General features: G+C 30.6%; 5 protein-coding genes across 6 annotated transcripts in view; 1 reads left to right on the top strand and 4 right to left on the bottom strand.

The window, feature by feature from the left end:
• Positions 1 to 2046, bottom strand: part of LOC111680698 (hippocampus abundant transcript 1 protein) — a 15282-nt gene extending 13236 nt beyond the window's left edge. Inside the window, exon 1 of the mRNA XM_023442401.2 lies at positions 1396 to 2046. Within this exon, the coding sequence (XP_023298169.2) occupies positions 1396 to 1476 (81 nt within the window). The 5' untranslated portion in view covers positions 1477 to 2046. The remainder of the gene's footprint in view (positions 1 to 1395) is intronic.
• A 1255-nt stretch (positions 2047 to 3301) lies between these two features.
• LOC111680694 (ribosomal L1 domain-containing protein CG13096) lies at positions 3302 to 5273 on the bottom strand. Its single transcript, XM_023442395.2, has 2 exons — positions 4479 to 5273; positions 3302 to 4411 (listed from the first exon to the last, which is right to left on the bottom strand). The coding sequence occupies exons 1-2, from the start codon at positions 5126 to 5128 to the stop codon at positions 3391 to 3393; spliced, it is 1671 nt and encodes a 556-aa protein (XP_023298163.2). The 5' UTR covers positions 5129 to 5273; the 3' UTR covers positions 3302 to 3390.
• Positions 5274 to 5537: 264 nt separating this feature from the next.
• On the top strand, positions 5538 to 7504 carry LOC111680696 (alpha-1,3/1,6-mannosyltransferase ALG2). The gene has a single exon (XM_023442397.2). It carries the CDS (start codon positions 5679 to 5681, stop codon positions 6963 to 6965), a length of 1287 nt encoding a protein of 428 aa, XP_023298165.2. The 5' UTR covers positions 5538 to 5678; the 3' UTR covers positions 6966 to 7504.
• Positions 7269 to 10253, bottom strand: LOC111680692 (ubiquitin carboxyl-terminal hydrolase 5). Its single transcript, XM_023442392.2, has 2 exons — positions 9400 to 10253; positions 7269 to 9336 (listed from the first exon to the last, which is right to left on the bottom strand). Exons 1-2 carry the CDS (start codon positions 9884 to 9886, stop codon positions 7385 to 7387), a joined length of 2439 nt encoding a protein of 812 aa, XP_023298160.2. The 5' UTR covers positions 9887 to 10253; the 3' UTR covers positions 7269 to 7384.
• Positions 10254 to 14037: 3784 nt separating this feature from the next.
• The window catches only part of LOC111680697 (triple functional domain protein), a 47493-nt gene continuing 34723 nt past the window's right edge, over positions 14038 to 26807 (bottom strand). For both annotated transcript variants that reach the window (XM_046952975.1, XM_046952976.1), the window contains exons 12-20: positions 26157 to 26369; positions 22804 to 22863; positions 20627 to 20821; positions 20432 to 20550; positions 20240 to 20356; positions 19933 to 20122; positions 19710 to 19847; positions 19397 to 19648; positions 14038 to 14725 (exon numbers count right to left, since the gene is read on the bottom strand). In XM_046952975.1, coding sequence (XP_046808931.1) covers positions 14453 to 14725; positions 19397 to 19648; positions 19710 to 19847; positions 19933 to 20122; positions 20240 to 20356; positions 20432 to 20550; positions 20627 to 20821; positions 22804 to 22863; positions 26157 to 26369 — 1557 coding nt within the window. In that variant the 3' untranslated portion in view covers positions 14038 to 14452. The remainder of the gene's footprint in view (positions 14726 to 19396; positions 19649 to 19709; positions 19848 to 19932; positions 20123 to 20239; positions 20357 to 20431; positions 20551 to 20626; positions 20822 to 22803; positions 22864 to 26156; positions 26370 to 26807) is intronic.

Here is a 26807-nt window from a genome sequence, read left to right on the forward strand (position 1 = left end):
TCTATCTATAGATATATCTATCTATCTATCTCTCTATCTATCTATCTATCTATCTATCTATATATATATCTATCTACCTATTTATCTATCTATCTATCATCTAGCTATCTATCTATCTATCTATATAAAACCTGCGACCAACTTCGGAAAATCATTTCATGTGTTATGTTACCTCCCGAGTACATTCCACTAAATATAATTATAACCAATTTTTATATTTTCATTGGTGTTAACACTGAATGACGAATACTTTTCATTGTTAATGTTAAAGCTTTTAAAGTAATTTTTCATTATCAATCAAAAAATCGAATTTGATCTTCATTTGTTGTTTTACTTTATTATCAACATTATAAAAAATTAATACAATTTTATGTATTTATTAATTCAAATTAAATTTTGCGGTAACGGGCAGTTTGGTCATTTTTAAGGGATTTTTATTAAAGAACTTCGAATTCTTATTAGAAAGTTGTAGTAAATTTCAAATAAAGTAACAATAATTATGCTCCCTTCCAAATTTTGTACATATTTTTGTATAATATGGTTTTTAATGATTATCTATATATATTTTTTTTGTTTAGTAAGCAGATGGTCACTGATGCTTTCCGAGGAAAAATAAGTTTTGAATTTATTAAAATTAATTTATATACAATAATATGGAACTTCGAGTCGTTTCGGTGCGAAGAACCGGGTACATTTTATTCTTAAGATCGCTTTAATTTTCTAAATATAATAACACATAAGCAAAGGGCGTTAATAAAGGATGAGATCATCGGTTTAATGTTCTTAATATTATGATAACCAAATACCTAATAGACTCCGATTCTATGTAGTTTTAAGTAGTTTAAATTAAAAAGAATAAAATTGTCTATCATCTAAACTATTTATTGCTATTCTAAAAGCCATTAGAATACACGACTCAAAATTTTTAAGCTTTACATTAATACATACAATGTAAAGTTTTTATTGTTACTAAATTTAAACTTAAACATTTATTAAAACAAAATTAATACGTGGCCTTAAAACAATAACAAGTCTGTCTGTTTCAAGTTATTAATTTTATTCTAAAAAGCGTATAACTTCTAGCCATATCCTAATAAGTACGACTGCATAAATTAATAAATTTAACAAATCTTATCTTTTAAATAAGATAAAAAGATATTAACTTTATCTAACAGTTTTATGGTCAATTACTTTATATTACTAATTTAATAATATTATTAATAATTTCAAGTGTATATTACAAAATATCTTAATACACATCGATTAACAACGACAACGTGATGATGCGTAATACAAAAAAAATTAAATTAAAATAGTCACACTGATAAGAATAAAGTGATTAAACGATTTTGTTAGACATATCGTAATGTGTAGAATAAATCCAAAAAAACTCACCGTGATAACTACATCTTTGATGGTGTTTCTATTTCGAATGACCATATTTGTTAATGGTTTTTTCATGTATATCTTTGGCATCCTTTCACATTAGCTGCTTTACTTTTTGAAGGATAAGTTTGTTAATTAAATAGTCCTTTCAAGACAAGCAAATAATTAAAGTCTTAACACTAAGTTTTATTTTTATTAAAGATGCATAAACATAAGGGCACAACAATTGTTGAAGAACTCAATTAACACAAGCACTAATTTTATATTCCCAACCAGACGCACAATTAAGGTTGTTTTGTATAAATTTTAAATAATTATATTGTTTTCCACTATTATTTACACACTACAATTTATATTTAATAAAGTTCCCAATATTCCAAAACTGTTCACAGGTTATTTGTTGTATAGTCTGCTCCATTTAATCTGTGTGTCTGTTGGTCGGTTTCGATCTGTTGCAAAAGTTTTGTGTTTAACTTTTATTTAATTTATAAATTTGGGATAATTTGGAGATTTTCTATGAATCGAAATTATTGAATTTTTATAAATTTCTTGGGGTTTTTTACATTATTTTACTTTTTTATTTATTTTTTTTTCTTAATCACACAAAACCTCACAAAAAATAGTTGTGAGAACAAAGTGCTGGGTTGTTTAATTTCGTAGTAGTTTATAAGAACATTTAGGCATAGTTGCAATTTCTATTAGCAAAAGGATATATTCGGTAGGTCGTTTATAATATGCAAATCTAACTAAAATAAAAATTGTTATATTCAAAGAAAAATTGTTTTGCTATTTTCAAAAATTATTATTAAAATATTTTCAAAACAATAAAAAGTTTTTGTTTTACAAAATTAGAGAAAAATTGTTTTTACGTTTTGAAATGTTTGTATAAAAATAATTTCTGTGGAAAGTAAAGTATTTTACAAAATAAAGGGGAAAGTGTATTCGTGCTCGAAATTCGATTTATATGCGACATTGGTATCATAAAATCAAAAGTTATCAGTTTTATGTTCCATTTAAAATTCATTCTTAAAAAAAAAACGAATAAGAACGATTAACGTTTGGCAATATATTTTTGAAAATAATTGGCACAGACCTTCAAGAGAATTAATTCTAGTTAGAAATATTTAACTTTAATTACTAATTATCCGAATGCACCACTCATTTCTTTCGATAGTACTTTAAAATTACTTTTGGGGCATTATTTCAAATTTAAATTTTTTGACTTAGCGTTTCATTGAAAAAGGTTAGGTTCAATCAAAAGGAGTCTATACATACATATGTATGCATTTCGATCCGACTCTCCGCCACTTAGACCTGGTCCACACTAGAAAACTTTTGTTGAGAAACTTTTTCTTAATACTCTTTTGAAGTTCCTTAATGTCCACACATAGAAACTTTTGTTTCAGAAACTACGTATAAATTGAATTGATTTGTTGTTGTACGAATGAGAAGAATAACTGCCGGTCCACAATAGGAAACTTTTTATGGAAAACTTTTGATTTTGCGTGAGAGAGAAAAATAAAGAATATCATTCATCTTTCTTGCGGTACGGAGTTTCCCGTTTTCGGAAACTTGTTTTGTTATTCATTTCATTCGTACAACAACGTGAACCAGGTCTAAACAACTTAATTACGCTCTAAATCGAGAAAAATGTAAAAAAAATCTTGGGACATCGGTGTCCCGTATACATTAAAAGAGTTAACGCTACTCTTTTCATAGAATTTTTTTGGAAATTCTTTAAAAAGCGGTATATGTTCAGAACTTATTCCCTAGCAATGGTATGAATATGAATTAACACTACAAGAAAATAGTGTGCCATACTAAATGGTGTTGTAAGAAATTTCAACTAATTGGGTTTACAAAATTTTGAACCACACTAGCCAAAAATCTAACAAGTTAAATAAAATAATTTTTGTTAATTTGTTTACAGTTATAATATGTATAAAGAAAAATGTATAAACTAAACTTAACGTACATAAAATATATATGTATTAATTGTTATTCTTATTCTTCATCACTATCATCTTCATTATCATCATCCTCTTCATCCTCATCTTCTTCAGCATCATCATCATCCTCCTCCTCATCTTCTTCAGCATCATCATCATCTTCTTCTTCAGCATCATCATCTTCTTCTTCCTCTTCTTCATTTTCAGATTTACTTTCTTCTACTTTGACTTGTTTAGCTTTTTTAACTTTTTTGGCAGCTGGTGGTGTCGTCAACTTACTGTCTTCATTTTCCTCCTCAACTTCTTTTTCTTTCGCTAACAAAACAGCTTTAGCTTCACGTAATTTCCTTTTACGTTCTACTTGTTTTTTGTCAAGCTTAACAAATTCTCCCGTTTTGGTCATGCTAAATTTGGACAATATTTCGTTGGCTTGTTTCTTCACCTTAAGCATTTTCTGTTCGCGTGGACCAATAACATTGGGAGTTTCTTGTGGTGCACCCATCAGATTGGCATAAATTGGCAAAGCAGTTGTTCCTCTAATGTCGATTTTTAAGAAAATATTACGAATATTAGGATAACCACCAGCAAATATTGTTTTTAATTGCTCAATAACAGTTTTGACATTTTCGGCTACTTGATTTACGGTAAAACGGTGATTTCCCACGGGTATGGAAAAGAGATCACCCTTGTGAAGTTGTTTGTAGGCAGTGCGTTTAAGTGAATGCTCTATATTAGCCTTAAGATTTTTGGGATTGTCGAAACGTACTGCATGAAAAGTGGTGCGTGGCTTTTGGAATATACTACCGCAAAATCCTACAACATGACTCACAATACGACCATCACAAAGGAAATAATCATAAGTGTTGGCGAATTTTCTTTTAGCCTCAAAAGTTGTGACTTCTTGACGCAATTGATTAAATGGAACTACTTTAATATTTTCCACACCGTTTTCGCGCAATAAATCCTCATAGTGTTGAACCGTGGCTTCGTAGTCAACTTTGGCACCTCTTTGCAAATCGGGTACAATGATAACCACATCATCCAGTTTTGTGTCCACCAATGAATGCTTAACATTTCTGCAAACAATTTATTTGTTCATTTCATATTTAGCTATTAATTAAAAAATCTTGTATATGTACTTACAATTTCACCATACGTTTAGGACAATTGGGAATTTTAAAACTGCTAACATTCAATACATATTTGAAGTCACTAAAAATTGAGGTTTTCTTTTCCGAAACTTCTTTTTCAACTAAAGTTTTTAAGGCCTTTGTTACTTTCTTAATTTTATCCAAACTCACTATTTCTTCGAACACTTTCTCATTGAAGTCAGACGGTTCAAAAAGGGGTGTCGTCGATGTGGGCTTCTTTTCTGATTTCTCATCCTTTTTTTGTGGTTTCTTCTTCTGATTCTTTTTGATTTCGCTCTCAACTTTTTGTGTTTTATTTTCGACTTTACCTACGTCGGCTGGCTTTTTCTTTTGGACAGGCTTTTCTTGCTTTTGTGGCACTTTCTTGGCATTTTTATTCAGAACATCTTCCTTTGGTTGTGACACTTTTGCAGCTTTGTTTTTTTGAGCCACATTTTCCAATACTTTGCTGATAACTTTAACTTTTGGTTGTGGAGCTTTTACTGCTTTGTTTTTTTGAACCACATTTTCTAATGCTTTGCCTATCACTTTAACTTTTTCCTTGGCGGAATTTGCAGTTGCCTTTTTCTTCTGGATATTTTTTGTTTTTTCTGAAACATCCTTTTTCAAGGTTTTGGGATTCGGTTTCTGTACTTTTACCATTTTAATTTCACTTTATAACAATAATAAATCTAATAGCATCAAAAAAAACACGTGCAGCTAGACCAGAGAGTTGTAGTATAAAAAAAAAAATATTTTCATGAAGCATATTAGGATTGCCAAGGCTTCTTTTTAAGATTTAGAGCTGCCAACTTTCATTTATAAAATAATGTTTTTTGTTTTTGGGAGTTTTCACTGCACATTTTTCGAATTATTTTTAATTGCAGAGAGTAAGAAATTAGTTCTCTGACTGTTTTTTTATACATGTATGAGAATACGTATGTAAGTGTAAAGGAAAGAATATTGCGTTCCGCTGTTTTAAAAAATAAAAAGGCATATTGTCGCCAGCGGTCACAATTGTAAACTGTTTATGTTGTCAAAAAGTCTCCAAAATAAGCCGGCAGAACAATTTTAACTGAATTGCAATTTTTATGAAGAAGAAGCACTTGTGTTGTCATTAATTTTTTTTTATTATTTTCTCATCTTTGCTAAGTGCATTCCGGGTGCATTTATTTTTATTGTGCTTTACCACCGTGTTTATGATTCAATCATCATGGTGCGAGTGTTATTTTTACATCCCGATTTGGGTATAGGTGGAGCCGAACGTCTGGTGGTTGACGCTGCATTAGCTTTAAAAGGATGTGGTCATGAAGTCAGTTTTTTAACGAATCATCATGATCCCAATCATTGCTTCGAAGAGACCAGGGATGGTACCTTGACAGTGAAAGTGGTTGGCGATTGGTTGCCCAGAAAGATATTTGGTCGTTTTTATGCCTTCTGTGCCTATTTTCGAATGTTGTATGCTGCCTTTTTTGCTTCGTTCTTTCTGTCGCGTCATGAACAATTGGATGTTATATTTTGTGATCAAATCTCCATAGGCATACCGATTTTGAAGTTGGCTAAACGTAGACCAAAAATTTTATTTTATTGTCATTTTCCCGATCAATTATTGAGCACTGAGGGTGGTTATCTTAAGTCTTTATATCGAGCTCCCATAAACTACTTGGAAGAGATAACAATTGGTATGGCCGATGGCACCTTAGTAAATTCCAAGTTTACTTTAAGGGTTTTCCATGAGACATTTAGACGTCTAAAAACGGTACCGGAAGTATTGTATCCTTCAATTAACACCAAATATTTCGATGATATGCGTATCAAGCATTCTGCAAACAAAGAAGACTCGTATGCGTTACAGGGCGTGGATTTTCCACGTAATGCTTTTATTTTTCTTGATATTAATCGATATGAACGTAAGAAAAATCATCCTTTAGCTATTAAAGCTTTCTGTCAACTAGAAAAGATATTAAACCCAAACGATTGGAAACGCTGCCGTCTAGTAATAGCTGGAGGCTATGATAAGCGGGTAGTAGAAAACGTGGAACATTTTAATGAGTTAGAAGGCTTAATTGAGAAGATGAATATAAATGAGACTGTAAAAATGCTACAATCTCCCTCGGATGAACAGAAATTTATGCTGCTAGAGAAAGCAAATTGCCTTCTATATACACCAGCTAATGAACATTTTGGTATTGTGCCTCTGGAAGGCATGTACATGTCAAAACCAGTTGTTGCTCTTAATTCTGGTGGACCAACGGAAACCATAGTAAATAATTTAACTGGTTATCTGTGCGAACCAGGAGTTGAAAGTTTTGCTACCGCTATGGGTAAAATATTTAAAGATGATGCTTTGCGCGAACGTATGGGTGTTATGGGCCACAAACGTGTTCAACAGAAATTCTCATTTGAAGCATTTACACAAAAATTGGACACTATAATAAAGGATATAATAAGTAAATCACAAAATCGTGACACAACTAGTAGCCCAAAGAAACAGGAATAATCCAGAAGTACTATTACTAAAGATGTAATATGAAGTAAAAAGTTGGTAAATTCACAAATGTTGTTGTGATATAAATTCCATTGTTGTAATTTTTTTTAATATTATAAGAATATTTAATGAAAAATAACTCTTAATAAAATGTTTATTATGAATTAAGATTAATTCTAATATTAAAAAAGAAAATTGTTTGTTCGTGATTGTTAAACTAAAGAGCTAATTTTTAAAATTCTAGGTTGGGGGAAGTTTTTGCTTTAAATATGTTATAGTCGGTCTATGCTTAAAAAATCAGTAAAACATAAAAAATTGGATGTTTATTAATAAATCCACTTTATTTATACAATTACGAATAAAAAAAGCATAATTTTTTATGAAAGTGGGGGAGGGACTAGTGTATCGAACACTCGAATTTTTTCTGTTATTCACTCTTCTCGCTTGTATAGGTAGAGATAACCCAAATCTTTGGGTGGATTCTGAGATAAAGCCACTTTGCTGTCATTGAAAATTACCCACTGACCATCTTTCTTTATGTGACACACATAGTGACCAACCTGTGCGGATGTACCCATATGAGAGATAAAAGCCACCAACTTATATTTACCGCTACCATCGCGAGCATTCTTTTTTCTCTGCGAAGACGAGCTTGATGAATTCGATTCAGTGCCAACCGGGGCAGATTCGGTAACATCCATATCGTCAGCATGAGAAAATATCCAGTCTGCTGCACGTTCAACGTTACCGTCGGTTGCTTTGAGGGCTTTTGTGGCTTGTCGTTCATCAAAGCCCATGCTCATGAGCATGAAAAGACTATCAGCATCGGGCACAAATGCAGCAGCGCTTTCAGTTGAAGCTGTCTCATTAGGTATTACAAATGGATCGGAAAAATCGGCATCTCCAATATGTTCCATCAACCAGTTGGAAGCTATATCCAAACCGCCATTTTTAGTATGGAATACAGCTCTTTTGCAAGCCTCCTGGGGAAATCCCATTTGCATTAGTGATGAAACCATATTTTCATCAAAAACAAATTTTGGGGCTGTATCAGTCTCTGGTAATTCCTCTTCATGTGGTTGTTTGCCGCTGGCACGCCAGTTAGACAAGTCCAATTCGTCTGGCATTTTTACTTCTACATCAAGTTTTTTGGGCACCCAATCATCGCCTAAAGTAAATTTACGCAAATGCATCATTAAATAATCGGGCATGTTGACCAGACGCGCTGTTTTCTTGGCAGTTGTGGTGCCCTTTATAGCTGATGAATAAAATTGATCAATGACTTCTGCAGCAAAGAAGCGTTCCAAACATGCTTGCAATGGCACCTTGTGACGTACAACGTCTTTATCATTTTTAGCTCCAGCCGGACAATTGGCCTTTTTCTCCAAATATTCCTTAACTTCATCCAGATTTGTGGCCTTCTCCAAAGGTATGACCAAAGGCAGGCAGAATTCTTGACGACTTGTATATTTAACCTTTTTACTTGCCATGCATTCGACGCGATCTTCGATGCTAAATGTTAAAGCATCTACAGGATTGTTAGGTTGATTGCGTGAATTGCGCTCCAATAAATTAATCAAATGCAAATAGAAATCATAAGCATCCTGCTGTTGCTTTGTGCCAAAATCTGGATGATTTTTACCAATAATATTCTTAAACATTACTGGCGATATACCGGTAGTGTCTAAACTATTTTCCGTTATGCTGCTATATTTGCCCGACCACAATCCATTACCCAATTTCGACATTTGTATATTGAAGTCATTGGCCGGATCAGCGGGAAACTCATTGAAATAAACCTCTGCTCCTTTACCCACAAAGCGGCTTATAAAATCGGGCAAGGTGAAAAGCACTTGCATGACACTGTTTATATAACAAGAATTTCCCAAATTGCGCATACCGGTATAACCAGGTCCCGACATGGGCTGCAACTCACTTTCGCTTTCTGTTAGCAAAGACCACTCGCCTATACGTTGATTGATTTCCAACTCAAGTTCTACCATTGACTTTTCACTTTTTTTCATAGCTGCCATGTTTATGCCAAAATGAGCTAAATGATCTTCCAGTTTCGAATCGATGACCATATCATCTTCAGGATAAGAAAATACATCAGATTTACCATCGGCTGTAATTGTGCCAAGTTTAACCGCTAAGGGATAACTAAATTCTCTATAATGTTCGACGGCATGATCATTGCCACCGGAACCATCGAAAAATTTTCTGCCGCACAAAATGGAGCCGTCGGTTAAATTCAGCCACAAATTATTTGTAAGATCACATTTTTCACATTTCCAACCGGAGGGAGGAATTTTCTTGCCATTGTTTAATTGCTGCAGATTTTCAGAAAATTTGGAAACTTGACGTACTTCACCATCCCAAGTACCTATATCGAAAAATAAAAATATATGTTAACAAGGGCTTAGACCATTTTTATTCTAATTAGTACCTGTTAACGTTTGCTTCTCCAACTTGGAAATAGCAGATTCCTGGGCCAAAATACTCTCCACCGATTGTGTGACTATTAAGGGAAAGTCATTGTTGGGAAAAGGTAATTTATTTTGAATATCCGGCATAACCACAATACTATAGTTATCTTTATATTCATAATTCTTGGTGTCCTTATCGTTATAGCCACCTTCAACACCAATAGCAAGTCGCGTTATCTTACGTTCAGGCCCGGCTTCATCCTCACCTTTTGCTGCATCTTCTTTGAGATGTTTTTCACGATATATATGCAGGAAAACACAATTACCAGTTTTTTCGGCATACTTTTGGACGTATTCCTCACCAAAACCCAGAAAACTTGTCAAACTTACATATAGACCGGTAGGAGACTCCGGATTGTCGTACGAGTACACACACTCATCCTTATAGATGGCTTGATTGTCACAAGGCACTCGAATTTTTGATAAATGCTTGCATAAGGCTTCCATTTATGCGTGATGGTTGATAATTTCTTTATAATTTAATAATATTGACAAATATTAATAGTTTTTTAAGCTTTATCGGCTTTTTGTGTTTTTTTAAGTATAATTGCAAAATATTTTTTTATTTTTTATTCACCGTCATTCAACAGAGTTGCAAAAATTGTGGAGTGTGTTTTTGTTGTTTTGACTTTGGTAGCATTGCCAGAATGATGTTCGGCGAAAATGCATACAAGTACAAGTCTACACTAGGAAATTTTTTCTTAATTCTCTTTTAAAGTGTCCTTAATGTCTACAAATAGAAACATATTTGGATTCAGTAAATTTTAACCAATTCTTTCCAATAAATTTTGTTGTTATTTTAATCAATCAAATATTTATTCTACTACTTTCACACACAAAATCAAACACTTCTAAAAAAGGTTCTCTGTGTATACAGCCACCATTGTTGCCGCTATGATAAAAATATGATATTTTTACCATGGTTGCCACTCATAATTTTTTTTCTCTTCCAAATAATAGACAAGGATAATGAAAAAAGATTGACCTATTTATTAAAATCCGTATTACTTTGATATAACAAGGTCATACATTTTCATAAATTGGTATGCATGAGTTCAAAGTTATATAGGATGATATAAATTTGAACCGACATTTAAACATATGTATCAAACTACCTAAACTCATTCAGGACCAAAGTGGCAACACTGACCGTCACATACAAATTTATTTGCACAGCAGCAGCGCTGCTACTGTGAGATGACAAATTGCAAAAAAAAGCAGTTCAATGCAGTTTTTGTTGCCTTAATGACGGCATTGCCAGAATTAAGTTCTTTATTTTGTAGGTTTAACGGGTTTTTCAAAAGTTTTACTTAGGGTTGTACATTATAAACAGTGGATATTAATATTTAAAAATTTTTGATTTTAAATCAATTTACTACAGAATAAACATTTTCTAAGGGTGGGGTTTTCAGATAAAGATAATCTACATTCTTTGGTTAAACCTAGTATTTAAAGTTTTTAAGAAAACAGTAACGTTACTTAGTTTAACTGAGTATTATTGGACAATTGAACTTAAGTTGTAAGTGAGAAAACACAATTAACAAAAAAACAATAAAACAATGATTTCGGTAGAACAACCAAAATCATTGTTTTTGTTGTGTTTTCTCACTTACAACTTGAGTTTAATTGGCCAATTACACTCAGTTAAACTAAGATAATAAGGCCGGGTTTCTTACTCCTCAGTTAAACTTGGCTTAACTTGCTGTTAGAATAAACTCGAAACAAATTTAGGCTGACTTTAACCGATGATTGTGTTTTTCAGTTTTAGATTTAAGTTCAGTTAACTTTGTTAGTATTGCCAACTTTTTACTCAAAAACATACAGCTGTTCTTTGCAAACAATACTTTTGTAAAATGGAAAATTTTGGAAAAATGTTAAATAAACATTTAAAACAAAAATAAATAAAACAAAACAAATCAGAAAATTGCAATTTACTTAAAATATTAAGTTTTTGTTCTTCCGAAATCATTGTTTTATTGTTTTTGTTAATAATGTTTTCTCGCTTATAACTTAAGTTTAATTGGCCAATTACACTCAGTTAAACTAAGATAATAAGTAACTTTACTGATAACTGAAAAACACGAAACATTTATTAAACCCGGTTTAACCAAAGAATGAAGATTATCTCTATCAGTAAAACCCGCCTTAAGTAACTTTACTGATAACTGAAAAACACAAAACATATATTAAACCAGGTTTAACCAAAGAATGAAGATTATCTTTATCAGAAAAACTCGCCCTAAAATTAATATATTGTGTGGTACTGAGTTATTTTTCACTTGTTAAAAACTATTGAAAAAAGTACAATAGTACTATATTTTCTATAGCTTTGGCAGCCCCGATTATTGAGATAAAATGACTTTTAGGCAGAGTGACTTGCATATCATATTACAGCAATACAATAAGTCCTTTAATTCTAAAACTAAACAGAAATCAAAACTTTTAAGAAAAATTTAAACTTTCGAATGTAATGGATTGAAGATTACAGATTCCATTTTGCAATTTTATAGCTAAATTGAAACGATAAATTGTGCTGTAATAAAACATTTAAATTTATTATGTATTTTGGGAATTGAAATTGAACAAAGTTATTTTTTTTTTTGTATTTATTATTTTTTTACTATTTTACTAATACCTTAAAAAGAAATAAAATAAATATTGCTGATATTTATTTAAAACCTTGAAGATTGCGGTATTAAAGAGAAGAGGAGTTGGTTGTGGTTGTTGATTTGTATTTGATTTTTGTTTTTGTTTTTTAATTTAGCTGAAATTTGTATGAAAAATATTTATATTTATGTAATATTATTTTGTTTATTAATTTTATTTATTTATTTATTTAGTATGTCTCAGAAAAATATGTATGTTTTTATGTCACAATTATATTTTAGTTTACTTTTTTATTTTATTATTAATTTAATTATACAATTTAATTTAGTTTGTAGATTTAATATCAATTTAATTTTTGTTTGTTTCTCGTAAATATGTCTATTGTATTTTGTTGCGAATGTAGTAAAATTGTTCGCCTTTTTAAGGGGAACGGAAACATAAATTTAATTAAAAAAACAGAGAAATTAAAATCATAATAAAACTTATTATTAGATTTTATAAATCACAACATATTATTTACATTTCTTTTTGCCTAAGTGTGGGTTAAAAACAAAAGAAATTATAAAATGCTTTTGTTTAAGAAAGCTTTAAGTCAAAGCTGTCAAGTTGTAAGTAAATATTTAGAAGCAAGTGTTTTGAAAAAGTGAAAAAAATGTTCTAAAAATAAAATTAATATGTTTTGGGGATGAATGATTTCTTTTTTCTTTAAATATTTATTTATTTTTTTTTTTATTCAGTTTTTAACATATTTATTGTGTTTTTTAAGTTTAAACACTATTTTATCTTATTTTCTGCGATTTTTTTTTTCAATTCAATACGTTTTATTACATTTAATTGTAAGAATTTTAATTATTTTTCGTTTTAATTTTGTTTTTAATATGAGTATGAAAGTATGTTTTATATAAAAATTAAAAATATAATTATTGAAATTTTCTTTAAAAAATAATAATAATTAATAATAAATAAAAAAAATGTACATTTATTTGATTTTATGTTTGTTTGTATAAAGGTAGATGTAATTTTTATATGAAAAAAATACTTATTACTTAGAATCACTCAAACAGCACTTAGACAACATTACTGGCTAAAAAAAAAAAAAAAACTAAAAAAAGTTATAATTAAAAATTAATGTATATATTTATGAAATTAAAATAAATGTGTATATTTATAACTATAAATAAAATATTTGTAAACAAATTGCTTTGAATAATAGTAGTAATAATAATAATAATTGGTCGATCATTTAGTTTTCCTTTTAGTTGTTGTATGCAAATGCAACATATAAAGTTAAGACAAATTAAAAAATATTTATATTGTATGTTTAAAAGACTCTGACTCTTTATAGTTTTACATACTAAAACAAGTATAAATTAGTTTTAGTAAAGTTTTAGATTAAAAAGTTTTACTAAAACTAATATCTTTTGCTAAATAACAGTCCCGATTATGAACCCTTTTTATTAAAATCAAAATATTTTATCAAAACATCCAAAAATTTGTAATATTTTGAAACTGTTAACAAAATCTCCTTTTTTTCTTTCTGAGTCCTGCTAATAAACATATAAAATTCGTTTGATTGTAAAAAAAGTAAGAAATAAAATAATTAACTTTTCTTATTGTTATGACTGGCGTTTGTTTGTTTGTGTTTTTTTTAAAGGAATAATTATTAAAAGATAAAACAAAAAAACAAAAAAAAATAAAATTAATTTCGTTTTGCATTGCAGAAATAATACTTTTCTTTCTCTCTACATTTTCATCATAATGACGTAATAATTAATATCTTATAAAGAGTTGACGTTTTTTTCCATGATGATACACATACACACGTTGATGAAACACAAAAAGAACTTAAATTCAAACCGATTTTGTTTTGAAATAAACACAAATATTTCAAAATGTGCTTGCTGTGCTGCTCACTGCTGCTGCTGTTGCTTTATATAATCGCCGTTTCCATCTGATCAACTAAATTTATATATATATATATATTTAATTAATTTGTTTTTGTTTTTTGTATTGTATTTATATATATAGTATATTACAATTTACTTTTGCTAAAAATATATGTATGTTTGTTTGTCTGTTTGTTATCAATGTTCTTTTCATAATTTGTAGATTGTTACACATTAACTGAGTATATAAATAACTGAGCACACACACATAATGTTTGCTTATGTTAAGTTATGTGTATTTTTTTTGTTAATTTAATAATTTTGTATTTTGTCTCTCTTTATTATTATGTTTTTTGTTTTTGTTTCTAGGATACCAGAGTAGTAAGATTTTAATTCGAATTTTTCTTAATTTCCTTTTTTTGACTTCACTGGATTATGCTTAGTACACTGTGTTTACTGTTGTAAAGAATTGTCTATAAATTTAATTTTTAACACAAAAAATTAGTTTCTAATCATCTGGCTATAGCTGCTCTCGACTGTGTTCATGTTTTAATTCGCTATGATTGTGTTTTGTTTGTTGTTGTTGCTGTTGTTGTTGATAGGCGATGGGTCGTATTAAGGCGTTGAGAAAATCATTTTGAAATTGCAACTGTTTGCGTATGGTGTCGAGCCATTCACGATGCGAATCAATGGTGGCGGCATAACAAATCATATTTAAATCCGGACGATTGGGATCGGTTGATTTGAGGAGAAAACGATTGTTGGGCCACTCATCCAGTTGCATTTTATTGACCTGGAAGAATGTAAGCAAAAGAAAAAGGGATATGTTTGTTATTTGAACAAGTCATTCATTTTTGATTCCTTAAAATATCAAGCTTTTAGTCGATAAAGTCTACTCTATAGTCTAGTTTGGTTTTAGTTTCGTCTATAGTAGCTCTAAAAACAAGACTATAATCTAATTTAGTCTAGGCTGTAGTATAGTCTGGGTTTTAATCTAGTAGCCTCTTCTAAAGTCAAGTATATATTCTAATTTAGTCTCTAGTCTAATATATAGTCTATAATCTAACCTATAATCTAAACTATAGTCTAGTCTATAGTCTGTCTTTAGTCTTGTCTATAGTCTTGTCTGTAGTCTTGTCTATAGTCTAGTCTATAGTCTAGTCTATAGTCTACTCTATAGTCTACTCTATAGTCTAGTCTATAGTCTAGTCTATAGTCTAGTCTAGTCTATAGTCTAGTCTATAGTCTAGTCTATAGTCTAGTCTATTCTATAGTCTAGTCTATTCTATAGTCTAGTCTATAGTCTAGTCTATTCTATAGTCTAGTCTATAGTCTAGTCTATTCTATAGTCTATAATCTAGTCTATAATCTATTCTATAATCTAGTCTATAGTCTTGTCAATAGTCTAGTCTATAGTCTAGTCTATAGTTTAGTCTATAGTCTAGCCTATAGTTAAGTCTATAGTCTAGTCTATAGGCTAGTCTATAGTCTAGCCTACAGTCTAGTCTATAGTCTAGTCTATAGTCTAGTCTACAGTCTAGTCTATAGTCTAGTCTATAGTCTAGTCTATAGTCTAGTCTATAGTCTAGTCTATAGTCTAGTCTATAGTCTAGTCTATAGTCTAGTCTATAGTCTAGTCTATAGTCTAGTCTATAGTCTAGTCTATAATCTAGTCTATAGTCTAGTCTATAGTCTAGTCTATAGTCTAGTCTATAGTCTAGTCTATAGTCTTAGTCTATAGTCTAGTCTATAGTCTAGTCTATAGTCTAGTCTATAGTCTGTAACGGTTCAAGCGATGTGCCCTATCCTTCAGGAGACCTGCGCTACCTATTATTCCGACCGTGCTCAGGGTTTGGGGTGGTGTTCTTGTCTCTTTCAGGATAGGCTAAGAACCGCACATTCATTTAAAAAGGTAGCTTCAAAATATTAACTAAACTAAAACAAAAAAATTTAAATGAAAGAAGTTTGAACTTAATGTCAAGAGAAGATGGTGGTATTTCTTCCCTCTCTTGACATTAAGTTCAAACTTCTTTCATTTAAATTTTTTTGTTTTAGTTTAGTTAATATTTTGAAGCTACCTTTTTAAATGAATGTGCGGTTCTTAGCCTATCCTGAAAGAGACAAGAACACCACCCCAAACCCTGAGCACGGTCGGAATAATAGGTAGCGCAGGTCTCCTGAAGGATAGGGCACATCGCTTGAACCGTTACATAAATTTAATGGCGCCCAACGTGGGGCCTCAGCTAAATAGTTTAACATGCCTTTGCTAAACACTTAGGTTATACATTATGAACATTTTATTAACATCTTGGCTGAAGTTCCAAAAATAACAATTAAACGTGGCATTAACTAATTTTATTTTTGTTTTGTTTTTCCTCTATCCTGTTTTTGAAAATATTTTGGATTTTCAGATTTTTTTTATAAAAAGAATTTCTGAACCAAATAGTTAATAAAACTTTCTTTTGTATGCTTCTTTTCGTTTGAGATTTTTTGATCTTGAGTTTCATTGAGATCTTACTCGCGAATAACATACATTTTCTTTGGGTAAAAATTTTTTTTGTTTTCAAAATTTTTGCTTAATTTTTATTATGATCAGGATTTTTGTAATTGGAGTTTTTTTCGATTACCTACCTTCATATAAGAATTGAGATTTTTACCTTATATTTTCTATACATTTCTAATGAGATTTATTTGTTGACATTTTATTGTCAATTAAATACTCTTTGGAAAGTTTAGATAAACCTTATATACTTTTTTGTTTTATAGTTTGAATTTAGGTCATATTTTTTTATTATCTGATTCCTAACTATATGTTAATTAACCGAGTAGTGGAATATATTTATCTTTACTGAGTTTAAATACAATTTTAAATATGCCTTTGACACGAAGTCAAGAAAATTTATCGAATATTGATCAGCCAACTAATGTCAGCTTCACAGTAGATATGGACTCATCAAATACCGGTGTAAGAACACGTTCTAAAAGGACAACGCAAACACAAAACGGTACCAATAACAATTCGACGACAACTAACGAGACACAAATCAGACAAATTGTGACTGAATCATTAGGATCCTTTCGAAATGAAATGATTAACTTAATTTCAAATGAATTATCATCGATAGTTCAAAATATGGCTCCCCAAAATAATCGGACTAGACAAGAAAACAACGATAGGAACGACAATATTTCACCTATTGAACCGAGACCTAACCATAACTCAGAACAAGAACCATTTCTTGCTGAGAAAGTTCTAAACATAATTCGCAATTGGCGAATAAAGTTCACCGGACATGACAACCAAATGACAGTGGACGAATTCATTTACAGAGTGAACATTTTGACAATCAACAATCTTCGAGGAGATTTCGACGTTTTGTGCAAACACGCACACAGCCTCTTTGAAGGCAAGGCCCTCGAATGGTATTGGAGATACCACAGACAGACATATGACATGGACTGGCACTCTTTGACAACTGCCTTACGGAACCAGTACAAGGATGACACGACGGATTTTGACATTCTTGAAGACATTAGAAGACGAAGACAGAAACACAATGAAAATTTTGACGAATATCTAGACTCGATTTTAGCAATGACAGATAGACTTAAGACGCCAATTTCAGACCGTGACTTATGTGAGACTTTAATTAGAAATTTAAAGACAGAAGTTCGTCATGAACTGCTACACTTAGAAATTTCCAGTGTTTCCCAACTCCGTAAAGAGGTTAGGAAACATGAAAAGTTCATGAAGGACGTTCAAAAATACGATTATCGTAAGACTGACAGAGGACGCGTTTCGGAAATTGAGGACAAAGGACAAAGACCTTGACATAACTGATACTGGGACTGATGACATTTGTGCACTTCAACAAATTAAATGTTGGAATTGTGACAAAGATGGCCATACGTATTTTGACTGTATGGAACCAAGACGCATCTTCTGTTACGGTTGTGGTGCCAAGGACATATACAAACCGAACTGCACTAAATGCTCGAAAAAGCATTCGGGAAACTTACAGAAGGATGTTCGACGGACGCATTAAGAACATCCGGTGATATTGTACAGAAAACTTCGGACATTAACTCGGACAACGGGACTGAGACTGAAGACAATAAAACGGAAAACATACACCCTTTGATGAAACCATATCACATCCGTTTGGCTGAATATAAGAAAGCTCGTGCGAGGATTTTTGGCGAAAACAAAATTAGTAGATCCTCAAAACGCATTAGAGAATTTTATCGTAAAATTAAGATGTTCAAAATTTATACAATTTCTCCAATAATTTCTCAAGAATTAGATAGTAGGCCATACATTAACATAAAAGTTAATGACAAATTTCACTTGGCTCTATTAGATAGGTAGCGCAGGTCTCCTGAAGGATAGGGCACATCGCTTGAACCGTTACAAGTCTAGTCTATAGTCTAGTCTATAGTCTAGTCTAAAGTCTAGTCTAAAATCTAGTCTATAGTCTAGTCTATAGTCTAGTCTATAGTTTAGTCTATAGTCTAGTCTATAGTTAAGTCTATAGTCTAGTCTATAGTCTAGTCTATAGGCTAGTCTATAGTCTAGCCTACAGTCTAGTCTATAGGCTAGTCTATGGTCTAGTCTATGGTCTAGTCTACAGTCTAGTCTATAGTCTAGTCTATAGTCTAGTCTATAGTCTAGTCTATAGTCTAGTCTATAGTCTAGTCTATAGTCTAGTCTATAGTCTAGTCTATAGTCTAGTCTATAGTCTAGTCTATAGTCTAGTCTATAGTCTAGTCTATAGTCTAGTCTATAGTCTAGTCTATAGTCTAGTCTATAGTCTAGTCTATAGTCTAGTCTATAGTCTAGTCTATAGTCTAGTCTATAGTCTAGTCTATAGTCTAGTCTATAGTCTAGTCTAAAGTCTAGTCTATAGTCTAGTCTATAGTCTAGTCTATAGTCTAGTCTATAGTCTAGTCTATAGTCTAGTCTATAGTCTAGTCTATAGTCTAGTCTATAGTCTAGTCTATAGTCTAGTCTATAGTCTAGTCTATAGTCTAGTCTATAATCTAGTCAATAGTCTAGTCTATAGTCTAGTCTATAGTCTAGTCTATAGTCTAGTCTATAGTCTAGTCTATAGTCCAGTCTAAGGTCTATAAGCCAGCGTTTAAAGTCTAGTTGACGTTTAAAGTCTAGTCTATAGACTAGACTTTAAACGTCAAGTCTATAATCTATTCTAAAGTGTAGTCTATATACTATACTATAGTCTGGTTTAATGGAACATTAGTTCCATACAGACTAGATTATAGTATAGACTATAGAGTGGATTAAATAGTAGATTATAACTAGGCTAAAGTATATAACTTCGAAAAAGTACCGGAAATATCGCAGTATATTTCAATATCAAAATGAAGTTAAGTACTTCCTGTATAGTTCAACAACATAAAACTCAATCATAAAAAAGAAATAATTATAAAAACAAAAACAACTCACCTGAATGTGTGAACGATAAATGTAGGTTGGGCTGGAAAATTGAACTTTAGAATTGTGTCTTTCAGTAAAGAAAATGCCTTGTTCAAACAGGAACACATGCAATTCACGCATTTTGCCCTCAGCGGTATTTTTGCCATTCTCAATGCAAGTTAAAGGACCATGCAGTAGCAATTTACCTTGGGCTGTTATATTGCCATCGAAATTTTTAAGGCGACGCAGGACCATAATATCATTAACATCTTTGCAAATGGCCTAAAATAAGTAATTTATAAATAAATGACTATAACTTATGTTTAATGATTAAAACACCTACATTCATAACATTGCAGGCCTCCTTCATAATGGGTACATCTTCGACTAGGCCAGCCTGCTCGATTTGTTTGGTTATGGTGTGTAGTAATAAAACATATTTGGTTAATCTTTGCACGGGTTTTATTAACAAATCACTCAACTGTGTGTATATAAAGATATTATTTAAAGGTTGTTATTAGTTAGTTTTAAATGTTGCGAAGATATGCAAAATAAAATCTACTTACATCCAAACGATGATGCAATTTCTGTCGCACCAAATCAAAGTATTGGGCATGTTCGGTTACAATATGCTCCGACTTTGGTTTATTATTACAATATGTGATGTACATTTGAAATTTATTGGCATAACGTTTGATCATTGATCCCAATTCGGTTGGTGTTTTCTGACTTTGTATTAAGGCCTTTAAGAAATAACTAAATAATAACAAATAAATTAATATTTTTATAAAGAATAATATTACAATTACAGCACCAAATCCTACACAATTTCTAATTAATTACTTTGTTAAACTATATACATAGTTGACTTACTCTCTATGCCATTCATAAATGGCTTCTATATTAGCAAAAACTATTTGTCCTTTGGGCCCCTTTAAATCGTTTGGCAATGGTATATCACTATTCACATTCCTCAATTCCATTATGTACCTAAAAAGAAAACAAAATAGAACATGTTGATATAAATATATCCCATTTATATTTCAGTTATTTGCAAGTACTCACCCATTGACAATATCGCCCAAATCCTTTATGTACATTTCTTCCGTCGATAAAAGTTCGGCTAGTGCCGGAAATCTGTGCTTTTGTACAGATTCATTATCACTGGCTTCGGTGTGTGTGTTCTGTGTGTGTGGTTTTTAGAGTTATTTTTTAAAATGATTATTTTTAAAATTATATATTTTAAAAATTAGAATTTACTTCGCCATTATTTTCTGCCTTGACGCCGCTATCACTGTTGGGATAAACAAATTCGGCGTTTTCGCTTGCATTGATGCCACCAGCAACGCCACTGCAGCTGCTGCTACTGCTATTGCCGCCTCCTGCACCAACACCAATACTTGTATTACGGACATTGCTTTCACTGAAAATTTTCGATTTCTCTTCATGTTTTTCCTGCGGAAAAGAAGGTAAAAGATAATTAATTAGTTTATTTTATGGACATTTTAAAGTGAAAAGTTTTTAATCTAGAAGAAAACTTCGAAATAAATTTAATTTTTAAAAAAATTTAAATATTTTCAACATTTTTATGTTTGAAATTGAAAATATGTAAGAAATTATCCTCAAATAAAACCAAAATCATATTTTTATTAATCCTCATGATTATGAGATAATTTTAGGATTTTTAAATATTTTTCGAACTTAAGTTCGAAATTTTGAACATTACTTAAAAAGCTTTTTTTTTCAAAATTTATGAATCAATCGAAATTGAAAATATGTAAGAAATTGTCCTCAAATCAATCTCAAAATAAATTTTTATGAATCCTCATGATAAGTAGATTGATTGATATGTTTATAATAGTGTTTCGAACATAAGTTTGAACTTTCGAACTTGTGTTAAAAATACAATTTTATGTCACTACACTAAAAAAAACATTAAAATCATGAACAATTTCAAAAATTTTTTAAATTTTCAAGTTCGAAAATGAAAGGATGTAGAAAATCGGTTCCAATTAAATTTTTAATAATTCTCATGATTTAGATATTATTTTAACAGGTTTAAAAGTTTTCGAACTTAAGTTCGAATTTTTTAGAAATCTTTATAATCTAGAGATTATTTTAATCTTTATGTACTTGACATCACCCCTCTCTGGGGCATGTTACCTTGATGAAACCCCCTCATCTTGGTGAATTGCAATTTAGGACAATTTCTTTCGGGACTGTAAACTGGTGAGTCAAATGTATCCCCGGGCCTTTCCTTGGAATTGATTTGACATAAGATCGAGCCAAAGAACCACATAATCTGGTACTAAGGTGCAGCAGTTGCCCGCAATACTCTGTACGTGGAGCCCGAACCGACTGAACATACAGGCGGTTCGGCATCCACGTAGTTGCTGTTGTTTAAATCCAAATTCGCCGAAAGGGGGTGTTTGGTTTAAAGATTGATATAAGTTTCCACCGGGCAAGGATGTGAATAAATAAAATGTTGGATTTGAGCTGATAATGCAAAGATTGGCTACGCGCTGGAGTGTCTTATATCACTGGATTTGAGTTGAATTTGTGGAGATGTCGAAATGACAGAAGAAGTGGCGGTTGAAATAGAGGAAGAGTTGTTGAGTTATTGGAGCAGTTGTTGAAACCTTAATCTTTTAATTATGAGCTATTTTATTTGTGTTGTAGTTTACCCTAAACATGCTCAACTTATCACAGTAGATCCTGGTGTCCACTGAAATGGTTAATTAAATATAGATCTGTGTTATTCGAACCACCAATTACATCCCCTAGTTGCTGTTGTCGAAACGAAACAGAAGCCATCTCAGAGGTGTAGTTGAGCGATTTTAACAGGACTTTATGACGTTCCTCATAGCTTTAACCAGTGATTGCTGTTTCTTTTACCGGACTTAGATTGAGCTTGCTTGTGACACCTATTATGGCAATAGATTAGACAACTCGAGTACTTGAGCAATGTGCACGAATAATGGACCATAACGGGGCTATTATGGCAAAAGATGGCAAAGCTCTAGTACCTGAGCAAGGATCTGAAATTCTATATACGTGTTTTGTAAACTGCGTGTAAGATACACAATGGGACGGCCTGTGAGTCATCACATAAGCTCACTCAGACCACTGTGAAACAAGGCCAACATAAGTAAGATGTTCACGTAAAGCACTTAGACATTATTTGTCTGCCTATTTGGTATCACACATTGATACCAAATAAGCAGACTATTTGGACTTAGAGAATCGGGTTCGAAATTTAATAATAAATTGTAAACCAAACTCACATACAAACTATTTAATTCTATGAAATTATTATGCATAACAATTTATTAAAGGTTTATTAGAAAAATTTCCATATAAATTTTTGTTCTATAAACCTTTAATAATAAAAGCTTGTTAAAAACACTTAAATTTAACAATTTGTTTGATTTACTTACCGTTTTTTCTTTTACAATTTGTTCAATTTCTGAGAGTCCATCCATTTTACCGGTACTGGCCTAAATTGATGAAAAACAAAAAATAATTGTTAAATTGATGTTTAACTTTAGTTTTATTATAATGTTATTTGTTTAATAAATAAGTGTGAATTAAAAGCAATATTTGCAAACTTTACGCTTGACTTGTGTTAAATTATTATTTTATGACTTTAATAATGTATTTATGTTGTAAAAGTTAGAAATTGAATAATAATACTAATAAAAAGAAACAAGTTAACACTTCAGCTACTCTAGAGTTAATAATAAATAATAAAACATAAAATTCAATTTATTTTTAACACCAAAAATTATTTGTATTTTGCAAAAATTTTACACTTTTTATTTGTTGTCTGCTTTTATGTAATATTTGATTAAAAAAAAAAACACAACTGAAGCTAATTATCGAAAAGAAAAAAAATACACACACAAACAAACACAAATGTGTACATATAATAGGAAAAACGTATTCAAACTAATGAAAATTACGGAAGTTCTTAAATTTTACCCACAACACTCAAATCGAAACGAATGAACAGAAAAAAAAACTCATTATTTATTTATCTACAATTCAGAAATTACGAAAAAAAGCACCGAAATACTAATATGAATAAACAAAATTTTAAAGAAATTAAATTGTTATTTAGATAAGAGCTTTGGGTGTTTCTGTTTTCTTTCGCAAAACTACACAAAGAAGGCATTTTTTACTTTATTTTGTACACATTTCAACTTAACGAATTCAAACAAAACACTGAAATGTTGTGAAGTGAAGCGTATAATACTCTCGCGCTTAACTTTGTTTTCTACAAATTATTTAAATTTATTTTCAGAATACGCGTTCGAAGTATATGAGTATAATAGAATAATGTATCGCCTTTAACTTAACTATTGTTCATTTTACATATTGTATATCGTAGTGGCTCTGATTGTAGAGGAAACTGTTATAAGTTAAAATTTTTAAAAATATAAAACTTGCAATTTGTTTTTTATTTTCGTAAGTAAACCATTTAAGATAACACAATATGAGTAAAATTGTATGTTATTTTTGATGTCATGAATTTTGTTTTTAAGTTAATTAAAGAATTTAAAAGTCTTTTTTTTCATTTTTATATTTTTTTGAGTTATGACGCTTTTGTACATCAGATGAGTGATTGTATATTTAATGTTATTTTGTTTATTTTCTTCGAGCAATATTTCCACAAATATTTTTAGTAGTTGCTGTATAAGTTGCGCTACACATTTGCGTTATTATATTAAGTAAAGTCCATTTGTATTAAAAAATTCTAAAATTATTTTTGTATTTAAATTCATATATCTCAATAAGCATTTATTCTGAAATTATCTTATTTTCAAAAATTTTTTAAATTCAAAACAAAACTCAAATATTCACCCCTATCGCCAATCATCATTTCACGTGAAATATGTAGCCTTTCCACTTTTTTTCTTCAGTAACTTTTTTTCGTTAAAAAAATTATAAATTCCCCTGTTATGAATATTGTAAACATTGAACAGCTGTTCAAAACCGACTATGTGAATGAATTGATCACAATGAAAATTTCAAGGGTACAAGATTTTCACTTCTATTGGCGAGCTAAGCGGATTTTTGAGCTAGCAATCAGATGTCCATTAATAATCAGATTAGTTAATCTAAAAATAAATTAATTCTGATGTTAATCCCATTTGATGTTTTTTGTACACGATTAAGGGCGAGTTTTTCTGATAAAGATAATCTTCATTCTTTGGTTAAACCTGGTTTAATATATGTTTCGTGTTTTTCAGTTATCAGTAAAGTTACTTATTATCTTAGTTTAACTGAGTGTAATTGGCCAATTAAACTCAAGTTATAAGTGAGAAAACATTATTAACAAAAACAATAAAACAATGATTTCGGAACAACAAAAACATAATATTTTAAGTAAATTGCAATTTTCTGATTTGTTTTGTTTTATTTATTATTGTTTTAAATGTTTATTTAAAATTTTTTTCAAAGTTTTTCATTTTACAAAAGTATTATTTGCATAAAACAGCTGTTTATTGTTTATGTTTTTCAGTGAAAAGTTGGCAATACTAACGAAGTTATCTGAACTGAAATCCATAACTAAAAAACACAATCATTGGTTAAAGTCCCCCTTAATTTGTTACGAGTTTAATATAACAGCAAGTTGAGACTAGTTTAACTGAGGAGTAAGAAACCCGCCCTTAGTTTTCGATTTAAGCTCAGTTAACTTTGTTAGTATTGCCAACTTTTCACTCAAAAGCATAAACAATGAACAGCTGTGTCTGTTCATTGTAAAAAATTGCAATTTACTTAAAATATTAAGTTTTTGTTCTTCCGAAATCATTGTTTTTGTTGTGTTTTCTCACTTATAACTTGAGTTTAATTAGCCAATTACACTCAGTTAAACTAAGATAATATGTAACTTTACTGATAACTGAAAAACACGAAACATATACTTAACCAGGTTTAACCAAATAATGAAGATTATCTTTATCAGAAAATCTCGCCCTAAGTACTCAAAACCAACTCTCGAGAATTAATATTAATTTAATCTTTAATCCTTCACCTAAAGATTAGAGATTATTTTAGCAATAAAAGTTTGAATTTTCGAAAACTTTGTACAAAACTTCATAATGATCTTCTAAATTGACATCTAAATGCTAAATTTCAGTCCATTCAAATTCTTACCAATTTTTATCCTCCACTTACTAATTAACAAAGTTAAATACAATAACAAGAAGAATAAGAATTTTTATAAAAATTATCTTCAACTTTTTAAAAGTAACACTAACAATTTTGTCTTTATTTGAAAACAATAATAATGACCTTTAGCTTAACATCACAAATAAAGGTGCGTACTACAACTATCTATCCTTCAAGTGTTAAATATTCATAAGTTTTTAACAAAAATGTTACTATTGTTGTTATAGTAAAATACCGCGAGCAAGCAAGCATTGACATTTTGTAAACAAAAAAAAAAAAATGTTCATCCATCCATCCCCTTTATTGATGGATGAACATTTTATTCTATTCAAGGGGTATTCAAAAACATGGTAAATATGGTTTTAAGAAAACCATGTAAAACTTTCGTAATGAAGAAAAGAAAAACTAATGAAAGTATTTTTTAACAACATACAATTTTAAATTAGTATACTTAGCTTACTTGCTACATTAAGTATTCATAAACATTTATTACAGGCTTATAGAACAAATTTCCTAATGAAAATTTGATTAATAAACCTTTGATAAAAGTTTATGAATAAGATTCTACATATAATAGAAAAAAAATGTGTATTGTTTATATAACTTTCACACATACCATTGCCGATGGATTATCCTTCATGTCTTTTGTAAAGGTTGGCGGTCCATTTGACATCAAATGTGGCTCTTGTATGGGTTTCATGGGGGGCGGTAATTCAAGACCAACCTCCTCTTCAGCTTCATAGTCCTGTTGTGATATATTAAGCTGTGATGTTGTGTTAGCTGAGGCCAATTGTGATGTGTTGGGATCTTCTGCTTGTTTCGGTGGCAACTATAAGAGAAAAATTTCAAATTTGTTCATTAATATTAAACACGTTTTTAGTTTTATAAAGGAAAATTTTTAGAATTTTTGTTAAATAACAAACAATTTAAAGCATTGAATAGAAGTATGTCTATGGAAGTTCTAGGTCAGTTCTAATTCAGTTTTAGGTTAGTTCTAGTTCAGTTCTAGTTCAGTTCTAGTTCAGTTCTAGTCCAGTTCTAGTCCAGTTCTAGTTCAGTTCTAGCTCAGTTCTAGTTCAGTTCTAGTTCAGTTCTAGTTCAGTTCTAGTTCAGTTCTAGTTCAGTTCTAGTTCAGTTCTAGTTCAGTTCTAGTTCAGTTCTAGTTCAGTTCTAGTTCAGTTCTAGTTCAGTTCTAGTTCAGTTCTAGTTCAGTTCTAGTTCAGTTCTAGTTCAGTTCTAGTTCAGTTCTAGTTCAGTTCTAGTTCAG

This window comes from Lucilia cuprina, chromosome 5, assembly GCF_022045245.1.
Source record: "Lucilia cuprina isolate Lc7/37 chromosome 5, ASM2204524v1, whole genome shotgun sequence".
Classification (NCBI taxonomy): domain Eukaryota; kingdom Metazoa; phylum Arthropoda; class Insecta; order Diptera; family Calliphoridae; genus Lucilia; species Lucilia cuprina.

What these genes read in the sequence shown, in the direction of transcription:
- LOC111680694 (XM_023442395.2), bottom strand. Translation starts at nt 5,128, where the DNA reads ATGGTAAAAGTACAGAAACCGAATCCCAAAACCTTGAAAAAGGATGTT. An exon ending in CCTAAACGTATGGTGAAATT is followed by an intron (nt 4,412 to 4,478) that starts GTAAGTACATAT and finishes AATTGTTTGCAG; the next exon opens with AAATGTTAAGCATTCATTGG.
- LOC111680696 (XM_023442397.2), top strand. Translation starts at nt 5,679, where the DNA reads ATGGTGCGAGTGTTATTTTTACATCCCGATTTGGGTATAGGTGGAGCC.
- LOC111680692 (XM_023442392.2), bottom strand. Translation starts at nt 9,886, where the DNA reads ATGGAAGCCTTATGCAAGCATTTATCAAAAATTCGAGTGCCTTGTGAC. An exon ending in GGAGAAGCAAACGTTAACAG is followed by an intron (nt 9,337 to 9,399) that starts GTACTAATTAGA and finishes TTTTCGATATAG; the next exon opens with GTACTTGGGATGGTGAAGTA.